At 37.5% G+C, this 14,402-nt stretch overlaps 1 protein-coding gene across 9 annotated transcripts in view; it reads right to left on the reverse strand.

Moving 5' to 3' along the window:
• NF1 (neurofibromin 1) overlaps positions 1-14,402 on the reverse strand; it is a 323,089-nt gene that overhangs the window by 34,937 nt on the left and 273,750 nt on the right. For all 9 annotated transcript variants that reach the window (XM_061390468.1, XM_061390467.1, XM_061390466.1 and 6 more), the window contains 7 exons: positions 12,786-13,218; positions 11,849-12,189; positions 9,307-9,509; positions 5,147-5,340; positions 3,966-4,106; positions 3,530-3,809; positions 40-254 (listed from right to left, as the gene is read on the reverse strand). In XM_061390468.1, the coding sequence (XP_061246452.1) occupies positions 40-254; positions 3,530-3,809; positions 3,966-4,106; positions 5,147-5,340; positions 9,307-9,509; positions 11,849-12,189; positions 12,786-13,218 (1,807 nt within the window). The remainder of the gene's footprint in view (positions 1-39; positions 255-3,529; positions 3,810-3,965; positions 4,107-5,146; positions 5,341-9,306; positions 9,510-11,848; positions 12,190-12,785; positions 13,219-14,402) is intronic.

Here is a 14,402-nt window from a genome sequence, read left to right on the forward strand (position 1 = left end):
AAAAATGAGTTTAGCTTCTTTTCATTTTGCCTTCTATACCTCCATGATCTCCAACAAAGCCTCTGTGACTGTCTCCAAGGATGTCAAAGCAAAAGTCTCCCTCTCATAGGAGCCAGGAGAGAATGACCTGTCCCGGTAGCTGGAGCGGAAGGCAATGACAGCAGCTGACTTGACTTTGCTAATGCCAAATAGCAGGTAAAATTTCGGTAATGAGAACTCTGTCAAGCTGAGTCTCAAAACTTGCTTGGTCTCTTCTATAAAAGACAAAAGGAACAAGTAAAGACTTTAAAGATACAATTTTTTTTTTTAAATTCTAGTGTCACATATTTTATTATGAATTTATAAAATTTGAATATCATATCAAATTACCTAACAGTGCTCCCTAAATCAACCCTCTGGATACATTAGCTTCATGTTCATCAATTAACTCCCTATCTACAAGAGATGGCAAGAGTGAATGTCGACATTCTAGGAATCAGCAAACTAAAATGGACTAGAATGGGTGAATTTAACTCAGATGACCATTATATCTACTACTGCGGGCAGGAATCCCTCAGAAGAAATGGAGTAGCCATCATGGTCAACAAAAGAGTCCAAAATGCAGTACTTGGATGCAATCTCAAAAACAACAGAATGATCTCTGTTCGTTTCCAAGGCAAACCATTCAATATCACAGTAATCCAAGTCTATGCCCCAACCAGTAATGCTGAAGAAGCTGAAGTTGAACGGTTCTATGAAGACCTACAAGACCTTTTAGAACTAACACCCAAAAAAGATGTCCTTTTCATTATAGGGGACTGGAATGCAAAAGTAGGAAGTCAAAACATACCTGGAGCAACAGGCCAATTTGGCCTTGGAATACGGAATGAAGCAGGGCAAAGACTAATAGAGTTTTGCCAAGAAAATGCAGTGGTCATAGCAAACACCATCTGCCAAAAACACAAGAGAAGACTCTATACATGGACATCACCAGATGGTCAACACCGAAATCAGATTGATTATATTCTTTGTAGCCAAAGATGGAGAAGCTCTATACAGTCAGCAAAAACAAGACCAGGAGCTGACTGTGGCTCAGATCATGAACTCCTTATTGCCAAATTCAGACTTAAACTGAAGAAAGTAGGGAAAACCATTAAACCATTCAGGTATGACCTAAATCAAATCCCTTATGATTACACAGTGGAAGTGAGAAATAGATTTAAGGGCCTAGGTCTGATAGATAGAGTGCCTGATGAACTATGGACTGAGGTTCATGACATTGTACAGGAGACAGGGATCAAGACTATCCCCATGGAAAAGAAATGCAAAAAAGCAAAATGGCTGTCTGGGGAGGCCTTACAAATAGCTGTGAAAAGAAGAGAAGCAAAAAGCAAAGGAGAAAAGGAAAGATAAAAGCATCTGAATGCAGAGTTCCAAAGAATAGCAAGAAGAGATAAGAAAGCCTTCTTCAGCGATCAATGCAAAGAAATAGAGGAAAACAACAGAATGGGAAAGACTAGAGATCTCTTCAAGAAAATTAGAGATATCAAGGGAACATTTCATGCAAAGATGGGCTCGATAAAGGATAGAAATGGTATGCACCTAACAGAAGCAGAAGATATTAAGAAGAGATGGCAAGAATACACAGAAGAACTGTACAAAAAAGATCTTCCGATCCAGATAATCACGATGGTGTGATCACTGACCTAGAGCCAGACATCCTGGAATGTGAAGTCAAGTGGGCCTTAGAAAGCATCACTACGAACAAAGCTAGTGGAGGTGATGGAATTCCAGTTGAGCTCTTTCAAATCCTGAAAGATGATGCTATGAAAGTGCTGCACTCAATATGCCAGCAAATTTGGAAAACTCAGCAGCGGCCACAGGACTGGAAAAGGTCAGTTTTCATTCCAATCCCAAAGAAAGGCAATGCCAAAGAATGCTCAAACTACCGCACAATTGCACTCATCTCACACGCTAGTAAAGTAATGCTCAAAATTCTCCAAGCCAGGCTTCAGCAATATGTGAACCGTGAACTTCCTGATGTTCAAGCTGGTTTTAGAAAAGGCAGAGGAACCAGAGATCAAATTGCCAACATCCGCTGGATCATGGAAAAAGCAAGAGAGTTCCAGAAAAACATCTATTTCTGCTTTATTGACTATGCCAAAGCCTTTGACTGTATGGATCACAATAAACTGTGGAAAATTTGAAAGAGATGGGAATACCAGACCACCTGACCTGCCTCTTGAGAAACCTACATGCAGGTCAGGAAGCAACAGTTAGAACTGGACATGGAACAACAGACTGGTTCCAAATAGGAAAAGGAGTACGTCAAGGCTGTATATTGTCACCCTGCTTATTTAACTTCTATGCAGAGTACATCATGAGAAACGCTGGGCTGGAAGAAACACAAGCTGGAATCAAGACTGCTGAGAGAAATATCAATAACCTCAGATATGCAGATGACACCACCCTTATGGCAGAAAGTGAAGAGGAACTAAAAAGCCTCTTGATGAAAGTGAAAGTGGAGAGTGAAAAAGTTGGCTTAAAGCTCAACATTCAGAAAACTAAGATCATGGCATCCGGTCCCATCACTTCATGGGAAATAGAAGGGGAAAGAGTGGAAACAGTGTCAGACTGTATTTTTTGGGCTCCAAAATCACTGCAGATGGTGACTGCAGCCATTAAATTAAAAGACGCTTACTCCTTGGAAGGAAAGTTATGACCAACCTAGATAGCATATTCAAAAGCAGAGACAGTACTTTGCCAACAAAGGTTCGTCTAGTCAAGGCTATGGTTTTTCCTGTGGTCATGTATGGATGTGAAAGTTGGACTGTGAGGAAGGCTGAGTGCCGAAGAATTGATGCTTTTGAACTGTGGTGTTGGAGAAGACTCTTGAGAGTCCCTTGGACTGCAAGGAGATCCAGCCAGTCCATTCTGAAGGAGATCAGCCCTGGGATTTCTTTGGAAGGAATGATGCTAAAGCTGAAACTCCAGTACTCTGGCCACCTCATGGGAAGAGTTGACTCATTGGAAAAGACTCTGATGCTGGGAGGGATTGGGGGCAAGAGGAGAAGGGGACGACAGAGGATGAGATGGCTGGATGGCATCACTGACTCGATGGACATGAGTCTGGGTGAACTCCGGGAGTTGGTGATGGACAGGGAGGCCTGGCGTGCTGCGATTCATGGGGTCGCAAAGAGTCGGACACGACTGAGCGACTGAACTGAACTGAACTGAACAAATTCGTACTAGGAGAGCAACACTGTCAACCAGTGCTGAGTTTTTAGCTTAAGTGATAACTTAAAGAGTTTCCACGAAAAATGTGCATAGAACATCTCAGCTGTGGCTTGAGATGGAATGAAAGTAATTCATTCTTTTTCTATTTCGACTGTATTTCATGTCATTACTATAGATCTAAATAAGCAGCTTGGTGTGAAGGCATCGTAATATTAATAAATAAATAGGTAATCTAGGCTAAGTCAGGCATTGTTATAGGTATAAAATAGGGAAAGGATTTGGTAAAAACACACAGTGCTTTCCTAGAACCTACCACTAAAATGAAGCTGTGAACAAGTACACAGAGAATGAATGATGTTAATGACCAATCCATGTGTGGAAGCTCTCAAGGAGAGTGGCCCTGTTGCTACTAAGAAAGTAACAACGTGGAAGAGGTAGGGGAGATGAGCTGCCACGTCCAGGGAATTGTTGAAGGACAGCATTAGCATGTAGCGAGCCAGAATGGCAATGTCATCCCACATAAGATGTTGCTCTAAAGTAGGAGTTGGAGATAGGCATGTCTTGTCAATTATTTTGCACATCCTTCCAATAACCTGTAAAGAAGCAAAAAAATTTTTTAAAAGGGAGCTAAAAAGTTTTATCACAAAAAATTTCTTTTTAAAATGATTGTTATAAAACAAAAAACCTCCTGATAAAAAAACCCCAGATACATCAAACCATAGCCCAGAAGGCAAAGGAAAAGTGATTACCTTGCTTGAAACCAATTTCACATTTCCAGAAGCCAAAGCTACAGCAGTATCTGCCATCACCTCAGCCTTTATTGATCCTAAGCCACCCGTTGCACTGGTTTTGATGAAACTGTCTAGTACAACATCAAGGAGGTCTGTAATCTAGTGGAAGAGGGAAAGATTAACTTATGTTTTAGCCATTCTACCAACTTAGTTTTTAACTTAAAATTAATTCAAGGAGCAGTCCAATCAACATGAAAATTCTGGTTTACCTGAGGCCTCCACAACACTAGGTTTTATTTAGAGACTTGTCAGAAATTTATCATAAAATATCCAGAAAAGGATGAGAACAGTCACTCAATTCCTTCAGAGACTGGTATTCAAAAATTTAAAATCTCTACATATATTATTTTTGTTCACTTTTAAAGCACCTCTGTTCTCTAAGACAATAGTGTATCAGCAGTATAAGGTACAATTATTTTAAAATATAAGAAATGACATCAAGTACTGAAATGTTTTGTAGAGCTACAAAACTGGCTCCAAGGTCATTTAAAATAATGTGGAGGATTTGCAGCATTATCTGAATAAGGGTATTGCCTCCTTAAGTGATTACTTTGAAGAAATGGTAGCATAATTCTTATCAGATAGAAATTACATTATACTATTTTAATATTGGCATTCTTAAAAATGAACTATAAGTGAGAGCAGGAGGCCCAAATAACATCATTAGCAAACATTTACTGACACCTGTGGTATACAGGATACCAGAATATACTATAATGCACTACTTATCAGAAATAGTATCAGATTTTCACAGTTAAATTCTACATGCAGCCATCCCTTGGTGTCTGTGGAGATTAGTTCCAGGACCCCTGCAGATATAAGTCCCTCACTTAAGAAATGGCATAGTACAGTTGGCCCTCAACGCCTGTGGGTTCTGCACATTGAGGATTCTGTGGGGCGACTGTAATAATGCTATGGAGAAGAGTGCTAGAATAATTAGCTTTTCTCTGGTTCTGAGACACAGACTCCTATAGTTCTGAAGTGGATCAGGGATTAGGTGGGTGTCTGGCATGCTTTTTGAAAAAGGGAACTGTCTTTTCTATAGCTATATCCCTAGTGCAGTGCTTTGCACAATGTGGGTATCAGATTAATATCTGTACCAAGGAGGTACTAGATAAATATTTGAGAAAACTCAATACCTGCCCAAGGCTCCCCCATATTTTTGCTTGAATAGATGGATACATCTGTTTCTCATTTATGGTCATTGTTATCAGCTTATCAAGAATTGCAGTAACTCTCTGTCGCTTGGCATCATCGTTGTGCTTACAAAAACGTACTAGATTTGATAGCCATGGAGTCATGTACTCCAAACAAAGGTGTTTCAATTCAATACCTGGGGGTAAAAATTACATTATTAGCACAGATGGTCCACAAAAATGACATCAACAATTATTTCAAAATAAAAGATTGGGAGGAAAAAAGTAAAAGACCATAACCTAGAATCAGGCCTGGAGAAAAGAGACTTGGCAAATATATTACTGAAGACAGAGATGAAGAAAGAGAACAAGCCTTAAAGAACGTAATCTCCAAAGTCATTAAGCCGATTTTTGAAAAGTTTTATCTTACTTTTCTCCCTTTTAATAGCTTCTCTTCTAGTTAAAAATTTTCTCACTTTATTCTCATTTTAAAAGGAATATTGGTAATCATAGGAACTTTGATAAACAGAGAGTATCATCATAAAAATGAAACTGATATCAATATACTGGTGTCTCACTTGACTTCTCCATAGGCTTTCAAATCTATGCAGAGATACTGTATGTAACCCATCCCAACTTCTCCACAAAAATTAGGGTTATGCTACATACAGAACATGTTTTTTAATTTACTTTTAATTGGAGGATAATTGCTTTATAATATTGTGCTGGTTTCTGCACACAGTATGCTCTGAATGTTTATTTCACTATGTATTATACTGAGATTTACTCAACATTAAAAATTTTTCAAGGAAGGACAATTTGTAACTTTTTATTTTGAAGTAACTCCGAACTTACAAAAAGATACAAAATTAATGCAAAGATTCCTCTATATAACTTCACCAAGAGTACCCAAAGCATTTTTTAATCATGTTAATATACATATATATATATTAATATATATATATATATAGCATGCTGCTGCTACTGCTGCTAAGTCGCTTCAGTCGTGTCCGACTCTGTGCGACCCCATAGACAGCAGCCCACCAGGCTCCGCCGTCCCTGGGAGTCTCCAGGCAAGAACACTGGAGTGGCTTGCCATTTCCTTCTCCAATGCATGAAAGTGAAAAGTGAAAGTGAAGTCGCTTAGTCGTGTCCGACTCTTTGCGACCCCATGGACTGCAGCCCACCAGGCTCCTCCATCTACGGGATTTTCCAGGCAAGAGTACTGGAGTGGGGTGCCAGTGCCTTCTCCATATATAGCATAAAACCTGCCATTTTAATGTGTACAGTTCACAGGAATTCAGTATATTCACATTGTTGTGCAACCATCAACACTATCCATTCCAGAACATTTTTATCTTCCCAAATTGAAATTCTGTACCAAAAACATTTTTAATGGCCTCATATTATTTCATGATATGTAGATTACATAGAAGAATAATGTAATTGGTTCCTCAGTGTTTACTTTTAGATTGCTTCAGCGTTTTGCTATTGTAAGTAATGTTAAGTGAAGCACAAAAGTATGGAAAATAAATCTCTGGCAAGAGAGGTGATAACAGTGGTTACTCTTGGTGGGGAATGGATTGCCAGAGAGGAAATTTCTGGATGCTGGAAATGTTCCATATCTTGACCTGGGAGATGGTTTTGTAATGTATTCACATGTAAAAATTAATCAAATTATTTAAGATTTTGGCACTTTATTGATGATAAGATACACCTGAATTTTAAAAACCTAAATAAAAAATAATGCTATGATAAACATATGGACATTAATTCCTTAGGATAAATTCCTTAGGAGTTATGAGTCCAAGAGCTGTAAACATCTTTAAGGTTCTCCATATCCACGTCCAAACTACTTTGTAGAAAACTTGCTCCTGTTCACAATTCCAAAGACATCAACACTGAATTTTTTTAAATCTTTCTTTGCCAACATAGGTCCAAATAGTCAAAGCTATGGTTTTTCCAGTAGTCAAGTATGGATGTAAGAGTTGGACTATAAATAAGGATGAGCACTGAAGAGCTGGTGCTTCTTAACTGTGGTGTTGAAGACTCTTGAGAGTCCCTTGGACTGCAAGGAGATCAAACCAATCAATCCTAAAGGAAATCAGTCCTGAATATTCATTGGAAGGGCTGATGCTGAAGCTGAAGCTCCGAGAGTTTGGCCACCTGATGTGAAGAGCTGACTCGTTAGAAAGTCTCTGATGCTGGGAAAGATTGAAGGCAGGAAGAGAAGGGGATGAAAGAGGATGAGACAGTTGGATGACATCACCGAATCGATGGACATGAGTTTGAGCAGGCTCCAGGAGATGGTGAAGGACAGGGATACCTGGTGTGCCGCAGTCCATGGGGTTGCAAAGATTTGGACACGACTGAGTGACTGAACAACACTTCTTTCAGTTTGAATTTCTTCAAATTTGTTAGTGAACTTTCACCATTTCCTTTGCTTCAATCTATTACTTTTTTTGTTTCATAAGTCCTTACTCACCCAGAAAGCAATCAAATATTATTCCTCTTTCTTAAATGGTTCCAGTTTTTATATTCAATTCTTAAAAATAGTTAGAACTTATTTTGGCATCATCTTGTGGTTTGGGGTTAAGATGAAGACCCAACTTGATTCATTTCTCAGCCTCATTTCTGAAGTGATTTAATCTTCCCCCTATTAGTCTGTGTTACTTCTTTATCAATATGCTTCTCTTAAAGTGATCTGATTGCTGATTTTTGAATACTCATTTTAATTACTGTTTAGTTCAGTCACTCAGTTGTGTCCTATTCTTTGCAACTCCATGGACTGCAGCATACCAGGCCTCCCTGTCCATCACCAACTCCCAGAGCTTGCTCAAACTCAGGTCCATTGAGTTGGTGATGCCATTCAACCATCTCATTCTCTGTTGTCCCCTTCTCCTCCTGCCTTCAATCTTTCCCAGCATTATGGTCTTTTCTAATGACTCAGTTCTTTGCATCAGGTGACCAAAGGCTTGGAGCTTCAGCTTCAGCATCAGTCCTTCCAATGAATATTCAGGACTGATTTCCTTTAGGATTGACTGGTTTGATCTCCTTGCAGTTCAAGGGACTCTCAAGAGTCTTCTCCAACACCATAGTCAAAAGCATGAATTCTTCAGCGTTCAGCTTTCTTTATGGTCCAACTCTCACACATCCATACTTGACTACTGGAAAAACCTTAGCTTTGACTACAAGCCCCTCTCAGTTTTTCTTTCAATATTTTCTTAGCTATTGTATTTTCAAGTGAAATGCATAACATAATCATTTAAAGCTCTACCTCGTTCTTAATCCTCAACTCTCACAGCTATTTTAAAGGGACTGAATTGAATTATAATAATCTGGTAAGAACTGTTCATCCAGGAACACAATACATGTGTCCATTCACTCAAACCTTTGTTAATATTGTCTTAATAAAGCTTTATACCTGTCTTGTTTTGTCAGTTTTACATGTTTTCTTTTTAGAGTTATAATCCTACATCTCTTGCTGTAAAAATACACAGTGATCTGGTCTTACTGAATTTCCAAAGCTTTCAATTAACACAGAAAAGTCAAGAAATGTGTTTGAGTGTATTAAAAAGTTTTATGTATTATGGAGAGAGAAAGGGAGGGGAAGAAAATGTCAGGAAATAAGCTGGAAGAAGAGCAACATTTATATTACTACAGGTTCTGAAGATGGATAGACATAAAGAATAGATGTTAAATTTACATTTACAAAAGGCAAGTCAGGAGTTGACTCTGGACCTTGTATTTCGTGCCACTGCATTCTCCATGAACTATACATAAACAATAAAATCACAGTTCAAATTCAACCTGAAGTAAAGAGAAAATGACTACCCCCCTAAAATCAAGGGGACAACATGGATATTTTACACATTTGGAATAACATGCTAAGAAGAGAAATACGCTAATCTCAAACACGGTATGAAAACACTTTGTAAGTGGTGCAGAGACACAGAAGATATCAAAATCTTCCCACTGTGCCTGTATTGCCAAATTTTTGTGGATTTCTCAATGTGATCTACCACAAAGTTTCTTCAGTAAGACAAAAAATAAAAATAAGTGGAAATATACTAAAGATTTCATTGGCAAATTTTGAAATGAAAGGACTATCTTTGAATCTTCTTAGAATCGTTGTTAATATTAAAAAAAAAATCATTACTTACTAGATTTGCTAAATCCAGAAATACACTCTTCCAAAAATTCTAAGGTGAGGTGTGGCTCATTGGCTGCCAGGGTCTTACTAATAGAGACAATAAAGAGGGTGTTGTTGGCTGGGATACATAAACCTGACGTCTCTAGTAACTGGCCCTCAATTTTTAAATTAAAGGTACAAGTTAAGGCACACAGAAGATTATAGGCAGCTGACCTAGGAGAAAACACAAATTAAGTTGTTTTAAACTTTTTTCTTACAATTTCAAAATTTTAATAACATACAACTTATGATTCTGTTACCAAGCATAGATCAACTATTTAAAAATTTTATGATCGATCGGAGATAAGATTTTGTAATTCTATGGTAAATCCCAAATACCCCGCAATCATATTTTTTTAAAGGAAAATTCTCCACATAATCAGAAGAGAACTCTGAGGCTCCTAATGACAGTGAATATAAGGCCTTTCTAAAAGACATTCCACTGGGATATAAAATATGAGAATTTTATGGTCTTAAGATCAGTCAATATGAAGAAAGTCAGAATAAGGCACACCATATTTTCAGTGAGGCCAAAACTCAAATTGTGGCTCCCCTGCTCACTAGATCCAGTTATAACCAGGAGCACAAGAAATGAGATGGCCCTCATAAAATTAGAATGCTAAAATGTTTCATTAGAATCTACCAAATTTCTTGCTAGGTGTCCTACAATTTATACTACAAACTAGAGGTCAAACAATTTTTTAATATAATTAAGTACCTCCCCCCACGTGCCATTTTTTCCTTAAATGAACTCCTACTATTATACATAAAAGCACTGAATTAAAAAAAAATAAAGAACACACAAACCATAATATATATCCAGGTTCCATCAGAACCAAAGTCTTCCTTATAAATGTCTAAAAATATACTTAAACAATTTAGGAGATAGCTCAAAAAACTCAATTTTTAGATTTAGATTTTTCTCCCCTATCCAGCAAAACAAACGGTTTGCTCAGTGAATTTCAGGTTTTCCTTACCTCTGAACTTTCATCATGCTAGTATATTTATGTAATAACCACACAGGGGAAAAAGCCACTGAAATATAAGTCTGCCTCAAGGCTTTTTCTCTGGAACAACAGGCTTCAGCAAAAAGCAGAAGCTGTCAGTTTGTTTTATTTCACAAGAGAAGAATACAGGCTCATTCAAGCTAATAACTGTTAGAAGTCTGCTAGCACTCTTCTATGAGGAATTTGGAACTAGACATTCAAGACAGACATAGCTCCATTTTCCTAAAATGAAAATATTAACCTCATTGTTTCTAAGTTTGTGTATCTTTTATTAACTCCAAGGAATTCTGAGTGATGCTATTTGGACAGTGACTTTCACTCTGTTATTTCAACAGTTATAAAGAACTGGGATTCCTCAAACTGGGAGTAGGTGTCACAGACTCCTCTCAGATAATGAAAAGTAAGCATATGTGAAATTTTGTGTGTATTTTCTGGGAGTTCATGGACTCCATGAGGACCGCCCAGGTAAAGAAATCTTGCTTATTTCTTTTCCTGTTAAATTACGGAGGACGTGGAATTCTAAAAAGCCCATTTATAAAACTTGAGCTATATTATACCCTAGGGAAGATTTTCCAAAGCCAAGAATTTATATCTGTAAAAACCTGATAGTCCCAAGGTACTTGGGGCAAAAAATTATCTTAACATGAAAAGGAGAGGGGCAGAAAAGGGAAGTGGTGTGGAGACACTGGCAGAGAGAGGAAAGGGTGGGGGAGGGGTGGGGGGGAGTTGGGAGAAAATATTTGTTAAACACAAACTATTTGCTAGATGCTATGCTCTACTACCACACATTTATTAAACTTTTGTAAGTTTACAGGAAGGCAGGGTTACCCTTATTTTTAAAAAGAGGAAACTAGAGCTCATCTGCAGAACTTCAGTACCTTGACCAAAGTCATACAGAGCAGCAGGTCTAGATTTAAACCAAAACTCCTGATGCCATAGGCCCTGTCCTTTCTGCATTCATTTAGATACTAAACCTAACCAGATCCAATTATAACTCTGCTCATCTGACATTTATATTTGTCTTAAGCTCTCTTTCAAGAATTTTGTTAAAGTCACACAGTTGCAGAAACTATGTAATGTTACTGAATTACTGAACATTAAGCCTTCCTTTTCAAATAATGATAATCTTACTTGACTGCAAGGGAGCTGAATAGTGATGTACTTTTAAATATGGGAAAAATTAGAGAACTCAGAAAAGGAGAAATTTTACTTAGAAGTAGACTTTAAAAAAAAGAAAACAACTTTTTTTAAAAAGAAAAACAAGCAAACAAAAAATCCCCCCTAAAATGGCCATGCTGTTATGTTTCAGATGAAAGCTGAAAGAACACTGGTTTGGTATAAGTCACCCTATTCAGATTTACATAGTTCACGTGTTTACCTACTTAGAATGCCTGCTAATAATTTATAGTATTAAGGTAGAGGATGCCTTAAAAATTTATTAATTGATCTCATTTTAAAACCAACAAACTTTAAATAAGATTGAAATGAGTTTTTAAAAAAACCTACCGTAAACTAGGGTCTGAACTGCCTAAATTAAGTAATGCAATATTGAGTAGTGTCCCAGGGACGTCTTTTGGCCGAATCTTGGTGTGCTGGGGAATGGAGTCTGGTTGCGACAGCTCCCAACGTGTCCGGATGTGAATGATAGACTGAACAATGGCATCACACTCCTGGTGCATGAAGGTGAGCGGTGTGCCCTGGTTTGCAATAGTTAAGGTGAACTGGTTCTCGTCCACCAGGCAGATCTCTTCAATTTCTGAGGCATAATAGATATCATTTAGAAAGACTGATTGCCCCAGGACTTTTGTTCGCTCTGCAGAGGTTACTTGAACAGCAGTAGAACCAACCTGGAAAATGTCAGCAAGAGGGTAGAGTAGAAAAGGATTAAATTTCATTATGTAGAAATCTGAGAGGTTTCAAAATCCCACCAACCAAACAAAATACCATGTCTGCCATTTAAAGAAGAGTTACCACCATTATATATTCAAACAGGTTCAATAATAATTGTGATAAGTGCTGTCAAAAGAAACTGAAAACATCAGAAAAAAATGTTTAGTTTTTAAAAGCTTGAGATCCTATGGATAATTACAAATTTAATCCTGAAGGTTCACATTCATCCTCTGCTAAAAAGCATGTAATAATCAAAAGAAATCTCAATAGGTAGTTCCCACTCCTCATATATTCCTGCCATTTGACAGATATGCAGCAAACAGCCCACTCTATACTACTCTCCTGCCCCCAATACAACCTGGAAATTATATTAAGTGTACACCTCTCCAGCCTTCTGCAGGACCTCCATGAAGACAGAAGGCTTGGTTTTCCTCCATCTGGACTTACTTTACATTTGCTATACAGTACTACAGGGACCCTGGGGAGTCTAGTAGATTGGCTGGTTAGTCAAGCAAGGCAATGAATCACTTACCTAACAGGCATTGAAACTTACTTTAATAGACACCTTGGTGTCTTTGTGAGCTAGCTTGAGAGCGTTGTGGAAAACCTTCAGGTCCTCTTCTAAAGCCAAGGTGGCAGCGGGTAGTTTCTGCTGTTCATGCTCAATGTGCTCAGCCAGTTTCCCAGGACAGTCTATGAAAATGAGTCTTTTGCTGCCTTTGAGGCCAGTCAGCAGCCGCTCATGATACTTGGTATATTCCCTGACCCAGGAGTTACAGTTATAGATATATACTGCAGAGACATTATCATAAGCAAAGCCAGGAAAAACCACAAACCACTTGGAGAGAAAGTCTGTTTTAAAGCGATTGCTAGGCCCAGTATGGGTAAGGTCCACTACAATTTCATATGGCTTTGCATAATATGGCTTTAAAGTCAGCAAGACGTGGTATATCAGCAAATCACCATTGATTTGACCTGTTTTGAACCTAAAGTAAGATGAAAAAAAGGACACAAATCATTAACCATTTTGAATGAATATACAGATGCTACAAATCTACTTTAATCCTTTATTTTCTGATTAGTTTTCTAGAGAAAACAGAGGAGGGAGGAGGGTTCAGGATGGGGAACACATGTATACTAATTAAATAATTTTCTATTAAAGAAAAAAAAAAAAGAATGCATAAAAACAGAGTGGTAATGGAATTTATGTTATTGAAATAATATCTGTCTGCAAAACAGTTAACTGGCTCCAAATAAAATCTATAAAATTATCATTTAGGTCATACAAAGTTATAAATAAATTATTGTATGGAAACAACAACAAAAAAACAATATTTTTGTTGTTTTCCCACTACAATATTGTAATGTAATTAGCCTCCAATTAAAATGAATAATTTTAAAAAATTTAAAAAATAAATAAATAAATAAAACATAAAAATTCAAAAAAAAAAAAAAAAGAAAACAAACTATAATATGAAACAATTATACAAAGTCTGGATCCATTTTTTTAAATCACTTGTTCTTAAGACACTGAGAAGGCTAAAGTAAAATGCAAGAGACAAATCCCCAGTTCAAAATCTGAGCAACAACAGCAACAACAAACTTGTCTACCATAGTCAAGCAAGGAGGAAGGCAATGGACATTGGTTGGTTGCTTCTAGGCACACCCAAGTTCCCAGGTGAACTATTTGGGTGGGAATGACCCACTTGGAGCCTTGAAGTAAACTGAATGAATTTAGTCAATTCATTTAATCCACCATGACCAGAGAGAATGGTTCAACAATGATCATGTGACTCAAACTAGGACAACTAGGGCCAAATAGGCCCAATTCAAAGACTTCAGCTTAAATTGTTGAGAACTGAGATCTTTTTCTTCCCTGATGTTTATAATTAAAGGAACATATAGCTCTGAGAGTTGTTAGCTTGTTTACCTTATGATATGAATGAAAAGCCTGCCTAAAAACTGAAGAAATGGAGCAGAGAAATGACAAGATAAACTGGGGCCCCAGCCATTTCTTTTGAGTCCTAGAATTTATTTCTGTACTATTCAGTTGTGTGAGCCAATACATCCCATTTTTTTGATTAAGTTGTCTATGTCATATGTTGTCTACATTCAAAAGAATGCTAATCAATATGAGTAGTCAAAAGAAGGACCATCAGAAAGCCCCCAA

Source organism: Bos javanicus, chromosome 19 (genome assembly GCF_032452875.1).
Source record: "Bos javanicus breed banteng chromosome 19, ARS-OSU_banteng_1.0, whole genome shotgun sequence".
Taxonomy (NCBI): domain Eukaryota; kingdom Metazoa; phylum Chordata; class Mammalia; order Artiodactyla; family Bovidae; genus Bos; species Bos javanicus.